This window comes from Carassius auratus, unplaced genomic scaffold, assembly GCF_003368295.1.
Source record: "Carassius auratus strain Wakin unplaced genomic scaffold, ASM336829v1 scaf_tig00039876, whole genome shotgun sequence".
Classification (NCBI taxonomy): Eukaryota; Metazoa; Chordata; class Actinopteri; order Cypriniformes; family Cyprinidae; genus Carassius; species Carassius auratus.
In genome coordinates, this window is record NW_020526546.1 from 90,001 (window position 1) to 102,420 (window position 12,420).

At 34.7% G+C, this 12,420-nt stretch overlaps 1 protein-coding gene across 1 annotated transcript in view; it reads left to right on the forward strand.

Moving 5' to 3' along the window:
* Window positions 1-2,870, forward strand: part of LOC113084272 (genetic suppressor element 1-like) — a gene marked incomplete at its 5' end in the record, with an annotated part of 73,798 nt that extends 70,928 nt beyond the window's left edge. Inside the window, one exon of the mRNA XM_026254809.1 lies at window positions 95-2,870. Within this exon, the coding sequence (XP_026110594.1) occupies window positions 95-232 (138 nt within the window). The remainder of the gene's footprint in view (window positions 1-94) is intronic.
* Window positions 2,871-12,420: the final 9,550 nt, after the last annotated feature.

Consider the following 12,420-nt stretch of genomic DNA (forward strand, 5'->3'; position numbering starts at 1 on the left):
CAGGTCATGCCTCCGCGCCAATAATATTAGATCCAGCCTGGATGCCAGATTCTGTCCAGACACAGACATGCAATGTGTAAAATTTTTTCTGTAGGAGCTGATGTCTCAGAAGCAGAAGCTTTCGGCTGAGAGCGAGAACCTACAGGCAGAGCTGGAGCACTTTAAGAAGTGCCTGATGCTGCCACAGAGCCTCTGGTCTAGGAGTCATTTCAAGGGCTATCCACCCAGCTGACACTCTATGGCACCATCGACCGCCCAGTCAGACAACCTTCCACATCCCTTACAAACCCCCAAACTCAGACACATGTTCAGGCCACTCCGAGAGCCTGGACAGTGATGGTGAGGAACAGAAGATCTGGCCCCAGAATTCCACATTCTATGGGCTAAATCACTCATCAACACACGTCAAAGCCTCTGAATGCCTCCAACTCGCAGGGACAGTCATACTGCATCATAGAGAAAGAAAAATGCCAGTCGAAATGCAGCTTAGCCCATCTGTCATCTCTTTACCATGGAGGTCATTCCTAGAAATGCACTTAAAGACAAAAAACCTGAATAACTATCTGGAGGTACTGTTATGACAGACTACTCTTTATGATCTAGGGAAGGAAAAAAGAAAACATCAAATAAATAAAAGAAAGTTTTATTTCTATATTTAGAATAAAGATTTTTTAAAGAGGTGCTTCAGCATTGTATTGTAAATAATTTCAAAACAACAGAAAAATAATTTTGTATGTTTTTAATTCTTAAAAAAAATAAAAGCCTGCCTTTTTTTTCTAATATATTAATGCTTTTGGGTGTTCGAAGGTTTACGTTTAATGTTTGCTCTGCTGCTGGTCAGAATATGCCTTTCAGGACTTTGTGGAGTGATAATATCACTTCCTTTTTACCTGGACTAAAGTAGGCCCCAGGAAGTATGCCAACGTTTTTTTCCCCAAAGGCCATACTTTACAGTATAACATGAGCCCTGAATTCTAATGACATAGCAGGTGTTTTCAAACTGTGGGTTGCAGAATTGAACAAGGTGGGTCACACAAAGTCACTTGGCTGCAGTTAAATTTGCGTTTTAATACACGCACACTCACACAGTTCAGTCGAGGGCTGCATGATATAGCCTACCAACGTTAATTATGAATTGCAATACCCTTAGTGTGATTTTCAAATTGAAATTAAGTTCGCTATTAAAAACATGCGTGGTGTGTTTTGAAGAGCTAGCGTGCACAAGTTGTAATAACAGTGAGGATGTCAGCACAACATTATTATTAAAAGGTTCAATCCGTCCGCATTATTAAAAGAGGAAAGAACTTGCTCACTGCAATGTGCTGTATTCTGCAAGAGATTTTATACACCAGACAATTATAATGTTCTGAAAACAGTTTCAAGTAGGCTATGTTCATTAATTTCTGTCGTCTGTTTGGACTCTGCACTGTTTTCATCCAGGAAATGGTCTCTAAAAAGCATTTCACATGTATGGGATGAGCAGGGGCACAAATGCAGGGTAAATTGTAACACAACAAGATTTAAACATTTCCACATAACAAAATTTACAAAATTCTCTATATAGAGAATTTTTTTTTGCCAAAGTTAAAAAACTTTTGAAGATATATATTGCTGAACATTTATTTAACAATTGCAAAAGTAAATTTCTGACCGAAGTAAATTTGTCATTTTGTTTTTTAGTGTTATTTTAATCTCCACACTGCTTTTCAAAAAAAAAAAAAAAATGTGTTGGATTGTGCTGCGCTTTCCCCTACACACTGAAGAATCATGAATGCTTTTTCTGATCTGAACCCCGCAATGAGTTTAACAACACTCACAGCGCAGATTACAGTTCACTGGAGTGAGCCTGTTTCATGTTTTTTTTTAATGAACGTTTCATTTAACATCTGTAAACAAAGAAATTAAAACTTATAATATAATATTAGTAGTGAAATTTTACAGTTGTACTCTAAAATAAAATGGTTATTTTTCTTAAATACTTCATTTCTGTCATATCAAACTTTTAATTACCATTAGGCTTAAAGTAATGTCAATTTTTTTTTTTTTTTTTTATCTCAAATATTTTGGTGGGTCATGAAATAGATCATACTTGTCTAGGTGGGTCATAGAATGGAAATGTTTGGGAACCCCTGGGCTAGTGGTCACTCGTATCTCAAGGTTCCAGACTGCTAAATTGACTTTTTTGGCTTTTTTTTCTTTTCTTTTTTTCTTTTTTTTTTATATAATGAAGCAGCATGCAGATGCTTTATGGATTTCTGTTTCAATCAATTAAAGGGCATTTTTTTACTAGAATGCGATATTCTGAAATCTATATCTCACTTGTGTACACAAAAGGGCTTAAGTGATGCCAGTCTGCCAGGAACAGACTTGCACAAAAATTTTATCCATAAATGTTGTTGTACAATAAGAATTATAATTTGTTTGATATACAAAACATTTTTGCCATTGACAATTACTGTGCCAAATTTTTAGAGGTGGCATGCCAAAATGTTGAAAGCAACCGAGAAGTCAGTCCTGATGAGAGTTAATTTGTAGAACAATTCCCCCATACCTCACAAAAAAAACAAAAATGTTTTGCCCAAAGACGTTCTTATTTGCCAAGATTTTATTTTTATTTATATATCCATTGCTTTTGAATGATGCATTTTAACATAACCATAAGTCATTGACAAAAAAAACATATTAATATGGGCTTTAAATTAATGGTGACTGCTTGTAATATCTTTAATTTTCTACCTTTTTATATTATTCTCTTAGATGATGTAAAATCTAGGAATGACACACCTGTTTGTTTTCCTGCCACTTAACCCAACCTCCATCACATCACATGTATCCCATGTATGCAATACCACATACACCATGAAGTTATAGACATTTTTTATAAGAATTTAGTGCAAGGGGTATCTCAAATGCATCTTTGAAGCAAAGGTGAGGAGTTTGCTTGCCATTTATTTAGGCTATGATGACCCCGAGCAGGCGTGCCATCAGTGTGATCACTTCGTGTGTGTGTGCCTGTGCCTGCTTCACATGAAGTGCTACCACTGCCTGATGAGAGAATATACAAACCTGCCCAATGCGCGCGCACACAGTCACACCCAAACTTAATGGAGGATATTAGATGCTGTGAATGCAGTTTTTTTTTTTTTTTTTTTTTTTTTATGTACTTGTTTGAATTCATTGTAATGTAATATATTATTTGTTGATTGTAGTAATTAGGTATTTATGGATATATTGCTGTAATTTCAGACAAAAATAAATAAATAAATAAAAATATTGCAAAAATGTGTTTGCTGTGTTTTATTTTTAATCAAACAAAAACATCTTCTCACAACATTCTTTTCCAAAACCAGCTGAAATCTGGGTTTTGGTATTCAAAACGAGATTTTGTCGGGCTACGTTCAAAACCACATACCCTTTAATTAGGCACTTAATTTCAATAAGAACTAATTTAACAAGTGATAAAAGAGTACATACTCTACAGCCTGAATGCGTATTTGTGTATGAAGCATTAATGCGATTTGGATTTCCATCATCCGCTATGTTGATCATGTGACCTACAAAGTTAAAACGAGCGTAAAAACTTAAAAGATATGAGTGACAGGTTTAATGAATGTATTTGTAAGTATCTTGATAATGAAGAATGTAGTATAGCCAATACTGTTAATTTAAGTTTTTATATTTTTAACTCCACTAATGTGATTTTTTTAAATAGAATTAGAAAACCCAAAATCGTTATCTCTAGAATATTTTTTCAATTAATTTATGTAGCAACAATCACTTTCTGAGGAATAATTAACTCAAATGAAGTGAATATTCATGAGTCTATGAATATAACATGCTTATTGCTTACAAATATTAAATTACCCAAAGAGGGAATATTTAATTATTTAAAGGTAACCTTTACTAGAATTAATTTAAGTTACTCTAGAAAATCTGTTCGTCCAGCGAACTGGAAGCTAGACTTCCTTATCAAAATTCAATAAAAATACCCTTCTTACAAACTCAAAGAAATATTAATCTTCTGATCAGGAAAAAACAATATTTTCTGTGTCTGTACTACTAAGATTACTGAAATTAATTCATATAAAACAAAGCTCGTAGCGTAGATCACACGATTCAGGGACTTCGATCTCAATGAGCAATAAAACAATTCAATTCAAGCAAATTATAGGATTTAATAAAAACAGACTAAAGAGTACATAACTACAATTCACACGGAGTAAATATGAGTATATAGCAAAACGAAAATACAATTTAAACAAGGTAAACGAGCAAGAATAATAATGAGATAAATGAGAGAGAGAGATAAAGAGAGAGAGAGAGAGAGAGAGGGAGAGAAAGTGAAAGTGAGAACCAATCTCAGCGTGACAATTTCAAACAGTTAACTTTGCAAGAGACCCCAAGTCATTGAATAATTTCACAAACATGGAATAGACAACCTTAAACAGCAATTTTAGTTGCGATATAAGAAAGTACTTGCTTTGATCTGGCTCTTGTGTGTAGCTGCGCTCAAATTGTCCGTCCGTGCGGCCTCACCGCGGTTCTTTCCAGAGCAGATGATGCGTGAGCTCGATGGTTAACGCGAAGGTAAACTTTGCCAAAAGATGATTAGACTTAAGTTCGTTTGGCTCGTGAAGACAATTGAACGAAGTCAAATATCCGAAGACAATACAGAAAACTTAGAATGAAACGAAAAGTAAAGAAGAATAAACGGAGAACTTCTTTAAGTCTGGTTTCAAAGCTGGGAACCCCCTTTTCTCTCTGGCGGAATGCCCAGAATACAGGTTTCCCTGAGCTTTTACGTAAGACCAGGTTTACACCTATTTTTCAGTATGAGCCAATGAAGTGTAAACAAACTGAGGCAGGAAAAATCTTCTTTGTTTGCTGATCTCCGCCCACTGGTCTAATTTATGGCAATGACAAAATTAAACATTTTTCTTAAGCAAGATCGTTCCTCTGAAACAATGCATCTTTTTGTAATTTGCTATCAAGATTCGTTACAGTCGTGTTTTTACGATTATACAGACACCAAGAACTATGATTTTACCAATCCCCTATACAGAGATACAGAGTTATTCTTAACTAAATGCATATAAAGTTTGCATTAAACACACCGTAACATTCATATATTCCACTATGCCGCATACATACATTTGAGCACAAAAAGGGAGACATTAAGATACATTTAGAGGTAGTTTTAGTAAAAAGGCCCATGGGCTAGCCAAAAATGCTTGTGCCTGTTTTTTGAATGTGTGTGCGTCTGTTTCACTGGAATGTGTGATCGCTGCGAGTAAAAAGGTTGGGTGTTGGTCTTCCCTTTGAAGTTCGGTATTGTATCTCTGGATAGTCTCCAAGGTGTTATAACTCTCATCCACGCCAGGACGTTGCCCTCATGGCGGCGCCCAGGGTGGTGAGTTATGTTGTAAGAGGGTTGTAAAACGAAGGTCCTTGTTTTTTCTTTAACTCACGTTCTGGTCTTTGAGTGTAGAATGTGTCAAAGGGTCAGGATTCATTAATATGGAACAGATGGTTGAATACCATCCGCTCATTGGTGTTACATTTATATGATTTATGACTGTATAGTATCAGGGGGAAAAAAATTATCTCATACTATTATCTCATACTATGATGAACACGTCAAATTTTTATTTACTGTTTTATGGCGTTATGATTGTTATTGTTAGATACAACCTTCTTACCATGATCTTTTATGACATAAGTATGGCAATAATAATAAAAAAGAGGTACAGGTGAACTACCACCTTATAGCATCACTAACTTAACAGTCCAGTACAGTTTCTTTCAGTGATTCTGCAATGTCTGCACACGTCGAACAGCTGCTCGAAGATCTCACCTCTGGAGAAGAAAAATTTAAGAATTACTCCTCAAAAATTAAGATTACCCCATGATGAGTTGCATCTTCTGCCCACCCCAACACTTACATGCAATAATAATGATAAATGCACATTAAAAACTGTTCTTACAGCATTGCAAAAACATTGTATTTCATAAGATGGAAGCATCTTTCAGTTTGGCAAGATTTGCACTGAACATTGAATGAAGAAGCTTTTTCTCACTGAGAGAGAAGCTTTTGAGCTGATTTGGGCTAGTTTTCACTTCATTTGAACAGAAGCAATATTTCAACATTAGTGGTCTCAGAAACCTGAAAACTGACAAACCTGCGCATTGAATCTCTAACATAAGTTTTTGTGCATATAACTTCTAACACATTAAAAACTGTCTTACATCATTGCAAAAACATTGTATTTAAAAAGACAGAGGCACCTTTCATTTTGGCAAGATTTGTATTTAACATGGAATGAAGCCAACATTCTCTAACTGAGAAAGATGGTTTTTAGCATATTTGGGCTTGTTTCCACTTCATTTCAACAGAAACACTATTTCAGCATTAGTGATCTCAGAATGCTGTGAACTGACAAACCTGAGCTTTGAGGCTCTAGCATAACTTTATGTGCATAGGAATTCTAACACATTAAAACTGTCTTTCTGTCTTGCAAAAAGCATTTCTATTCACAAAACAGAGGCATCTTTCATTATGGCAAGATTTGTATTTAACATGGATTGAAGCAACATTCTCTAACTGAGAAAGATGGTTTTTAGCATATTTGGGCTTGTTTCCACTTCATTTCAACAGAAACACTATTTCAGCATTAGTGTTCTCAGAATGCTGTGAACTGACAAACCTGACTATTGAAGCTCTAACATAAGTTTATGTGCATAGGAATTCTAACACATTAAAAACTGTCTTTCTGTCTTGCAAAAAGCATTTCTAATCACAAGACAGAGGCATCTTTCATTTTGGTATGATTTGTATTTAACATTGAATGAAGCAACATTCTCTAACTGAGAAAGATGGTTTTTAGCATATTTGGGCTTGTTTCCACTTCTTTTCAACAGAAACACTATTTCAGCATTAGTGTTCTCAGAATGCTGTGAACTGACAAACCTGAGCATTGAGGCTCTAACATAAGTTTATGTGCATAGGAATTCTAACACATTAAAACTGTCTTTCTGTCTTGCAAAAAGCATTTCTAATCACAAGACAGAGGCATCTTTCATTTTGGCAAGATTTGTATTTAACATGGAATGAAGCAACATTCTCTAACTGAGAAAGATGGTTTTTAGCATATTTGGGCTTGTTTCCACTTCATTTCAACAGAAACGCTATTTCAGCATTAGTGTTCTCAGAATGCTGTGAACTGACAAACCTGACTATTGACGCTCTAACATAAGTTTATGTGCATAGGAATTCTAACACATTAAAAACTGTCTTTCTGTCTTGCAAAAAGCATTTCTAATCACAAGACAGAGGCATCTTTCATTTTGGCAAGATTTGTATTTAACATTGAATGAAGCAACATTCTCTAACTGAGAAAGATGGTTTTTAGCATATTTGGGCTTGTTTCCACTTCATTTCAACAGAAACACTATTTCAGCATTAGTGATCTCAGAATGCTGTGAACTGACAAACATGAGCATTGAGGCTCTAACATAAGTTTATGTGCATAGGAACTCTAACACATTAAAAACTGTCTTTCTGTCTTGCAAAAAGCATTTCTAATCACAAGACAGAGGCATCTTTCATTATGGCAAGATTTTTATTTAACATGGATTGAAGCAACATTCTCTAACTGAGAAAGATGGTCTTTAGCATATTTGGGCTTGTTTCCACTTCATTTCAACAGAAACACTATTTCAGCATTAGTGATCTCAGAATGCTGTGAACTGACAAACCCGAACATTGAGGCTCGAACATAAGTTTATGTGCATAGGCATTCTAACACATTAAAAACTGTCCTTCTGTCTTGCAAAAAGCATTTCTAATCACAAGACAGATGCATCTTTCATTTTGGCATGATTTGTATTTAAAATTGAATGAAGCAACATTCTCTAACTGAGAAAGATGGTTTTTAGCATATTTGGGCTTGTTTCAGCTTCATTTCAACAGAAACACTATTTCAGCATTAGTGATCTCAGAATTCTGTGAACTGACAAACCTGAGCATTGAAGCTCTAAGATAAGTTTATGTGCATAGCCATTCTAAGACATTAAAAACTGTCTTTCTGACTTGCAAAAAGCATTTCTAATCACAAGACAGAGGCATCTTTCATTTTGGCAAGATTTGTATTTAACATTGAATGAAGCAACATTCTCTAACTGAGAAAGATGGTTTTTAGCATATTTGGGCTTGTTTCCACTTCTTTTCAACAGAAACACTATTTCAGCATTAGTGTTCTCAGAATGCTGTGAACTTACAAACCTGAGCATTGAGGCTCTAACATAAGTTTATGTGCATAGAAATTCTAACACATTAAAACTGTCTTTCTGTCTTGCAAAAAGCATTTCTAATCACAAGACAGAGGCATCTTTCATTTTGGCAAGATTTGTATTCAAAATGGAATGAAGCAACATTCTCTAACTGAGAAAGATGTTTTTTAGCATATTTGACTATTGAAGCTCTGACTATTCTAATCACAAGACAGAGGCATCTTTCATTTTGGCAAAATTTGTATTTAACATTGAATGAAGCAACATTCTCTAACTGTGAAAGATGGTTTTTAGCATATTTGGGCTTGTTTCCACTTCATTTCAACAGAAACACTCTTTCAGCATTAGTGATCTCAGAATGCTGTGAACTGACAAACCTGAGCATTGAGGCTCTAACATAAGTTTATGTGCATAGGAATTTTAACACAATAAAACTGTCTTTCTGTCTTGCAAAAAGCATTTTTAATCACAAGACAGAGGAATCTTTCATTTTGGCAAGATTTGTATTTAACATGGAATGAAGCAACATTCTCTAACTGAGAAAGATGGTTTTTAGCATATTTGGGCTTGTTTCCACTTCATTTCAACAGAAACACTGTTTCAGCATTAGTGATCTCAGAATGCTGTGAACTGACAAACCTAAACATTGAGACTCTAACATAAGTTTATGTGCATAGGAATTCTAACACATTAAAACTGTCTTTCTGTCTTGCAAAAAGCATTTCTAATCACAAGACAGAAGCATCTTTCATTTTGGCAAGATTTGTATTTAACATGGAATGAAGCAACATTCTCTAACTGAGAAAGATGGTTTTTAGCATATTTGGGCTTGTTTCCACTTCATTTCAACAGAAACACTATTTCAGCATTAGTGATCTCAGAATGCTGTGAACTGACAAACCTGAGCATTGAGGCTCTAACATAAGTTTATGTGCATAGGAACTCTAACACATTAAAAACTGTCTTTCTGTCTTGCAAAAAGCATTTCTAATCACAAGACAGAGGCATCTTTCATTATGGCAAGATTTGTATTTAACATGGATTGAAGCAACATTCTCTAACTGAGAAAGATGGTCTTTAGCATATTAGGGCTTGTTTCCACTTCATTTCAACAGAAACACTATTTCAGCATTAGTGATCTCAGAATGCTGTGAACTGACAAACCCGAACATTGAGGCTCGAACATAAGTTTATGTACATAGGCATTCTAACACATTAAAAACTGTCTTTCTGTCTTGCAAAAAGCATTTCTAACCACTAGACAGATGCATCTTTAATTTTGGCAAGATTTGTATTTAACATTGAATGAAGCAACATTCTCTAACTGAGAAAGATGGTTTTTAGCATATTTGGGCTTGTTTCCGCTTCATTTCAACAGAAACACTATTTCCGCATTAGTGATCTCAGAATGATGTGAACTGACAAACCTGAGCATTGAAGCTCTTACATAAGTTTTTGTGCATATAACTTCTAACACAATAAAAACTGTCTTACAGCATTGCAGAAAACAATTTATTTCATAAGACATATGCTTCTTTCAGTTTGGCAAGATTTGCACTGAATATTGAATAAAGCAGCTTTCTCTAATTGAGAGAGAGGCGTTTGAGCAGATTTGGGCTAGATTTCACTTCATTTGAACAGAAGCTCTATTTCAACATTACTGGACTCAGAAACCTGTAAACTGACAATCTTCAGCATTTGAAGTCCTAACATAAGTTTTTGTGCATATAACTTCTAACACATTAAAAACTGTCTTACAGCATTGCAGAAAACATTTCATTTCATAAGACATAAGCATCTTTCAGTTTGGCAAGATTTGCACTGAATATTGAATGAAGCAGCTTTCTCTAATAGAGAGACAAGCGTTTGAGCAGATTTGGGCTAGATTTCACTTCATTTGAACAGAAGCACTATTTCAACCTTACTGGACTCAGAAACCTGTAAACTGACAATCTTGAGCATTGAAGTTCTAACATTAGTTTTTGTGCATATAACTTCTAACACATTAAAAACTGTCTTACAGCATTGCAGAAAACATTTTATTTCATAAGACATAAGCATCTTTCAGTTTGGCAAGATTTGCACTGAACATTGAATGGATCAGCTCTAACTCACAGAGAAAGAAGCTTTTGAGCAGGTTTGGGCTAGATTTCACTTCATTTGAACAGAAGCACTATTTCAACATTACTGGACTCAGAAACCTGTAAACTGACAATCTTGAGTATTTGAAGTCCTAACATTAGTTTTTGTGTATATAACTTCTAAGACATTAAAAACTGTCTTACAGCATTGCAGAAAACATTTTATTTCATAAGACATAAGCATGTTTCAGTTTGGCAAGATTTGCACTGAATACTGAATGAAACAGCTTTATCTAATAGAGAGAAAAGCTTTTGAGCAGATTTGGGCTTGATTTCACTTCATTTCAACAGAAACACTATTTCAGCATTACTGGACTCAGAAAGCTGTAAACTGACAATCTTGATCATTGAAGTCCTAACATAAGTTTTTGTGCATATAACTTCTAACACATTAAAAACAGTCTTACAGCATTGCAGAAAACATTGTACTTCAAAAGGCATAAGCTTGTTTCAGTTTGGCAAGATTTGCACTGAATATTGAATGAAACAGCTTTCTCTAATAGAGAGAAAAGCTTTTGAGCAGATTTGGGCTTGATTTCACTTCATTTGAACAGAAACACTATTTCAACATTACTGGACTCAGAAAGCTGTAAACTGACAATCTTGATCATTGAAGTCCTAAAATAAGTTTTTGTGCATATAACTTCTAACACATTAAAAGCTGTCTTACAGCATTGCAGAAAACATTGTACTTCATAAGACATAAGCTTGTTTCAGTTTGGCAAGATTTGCACTGAATACTGAATGAAACAGCTTTATCTAATAGAGAGAAAAGCTTTTGAGCAGATTTGGGCTTGATTTCACTTCATTTCAACAGAAACACTATTTCAGCATTACTGGACTCAGAAAGCTGTAAACTGACAATCTTGGTCATTGAAGTCCTAACATTAGTTTTTGTGCATATAACTTCTAACACATTAAAAACTGTCTTACAGCATTGCAGAAAACATTGTACTTCATAAGACATAAGCTTGTTTCAGTTTGGCAAGATTTGCACTGAATACTGAATGAAACAGCTTTATCTAATAGAGAGAAAAGCTTTTGAGCAGATTTGGGCTTGATTTCACTTCATTTCAACAGAAACACTATTTCAGCATTACTGGACTCAGAAAGCTGTAAACTGACAATCTTGATCATTGAAGTCCTAACATAAGTTTTTGTGCATATTACTTCTAACACATTAAAAACTGTCTTACAGCATTGCAGAAAACATTGTACTTCATAAGACATAAGCTTGTTTCAGTTTGGCAAGATTTGCACTGAATACTGAATGAAACAGCTTTATCTAATAGAGAGAAAAGCTTTTGAGCAGATTTGGGCTTGATTTCACTTCATTTCAACAGAAACACTATTTCAGCATTACTGGACTCAGAAAGCTGTAAACTGACAATCTTGATCATTGAAGTCCTTACATTAGTTTTTGTGCATATAACTTCTAACACATTAAAAACTGTCTTACAGCATTGCAGAAAACATTGTACTTCATAAGACATAAGCTTGTTTCAGTTTGGCAAGATTTGCACTGAATACTGAATGAAACAGCTTTATCTAATAGAGAGAAAAGCTTTTGAGCAGATTTGGGCTTGATTTCACTTCATTTCAACAGAAACACTATTTCAGCATTACTGGACTCAGAAAGCTGTAAACTGACAATCTTGATCATTGAAGTCCTAACATAAGTTTTTGTGCATATAACTTCTAACACATTAAAAGCTGTCTTACAGCATTGCAGAAAACATTGTACTTCATAAGACATAAGCTTGTTTCAGTTTGGCAAGATTTGCACTGAATACTGAATGAAACAGCTTTATCTAATAGAGAGAAAAGCTTTTGAGCAGATTTGGGCTTGTATTCACTTCATTTCAACAGAAACAGTATTTCAGCATTACTGGACTCAGAAAGCTGTAAACTGACAATCTTGATCATTGAAGTCTTAACATTAGTTTTTGTGCATATAACTTCTAACACATTAAAACCTGTCTTACAGCAT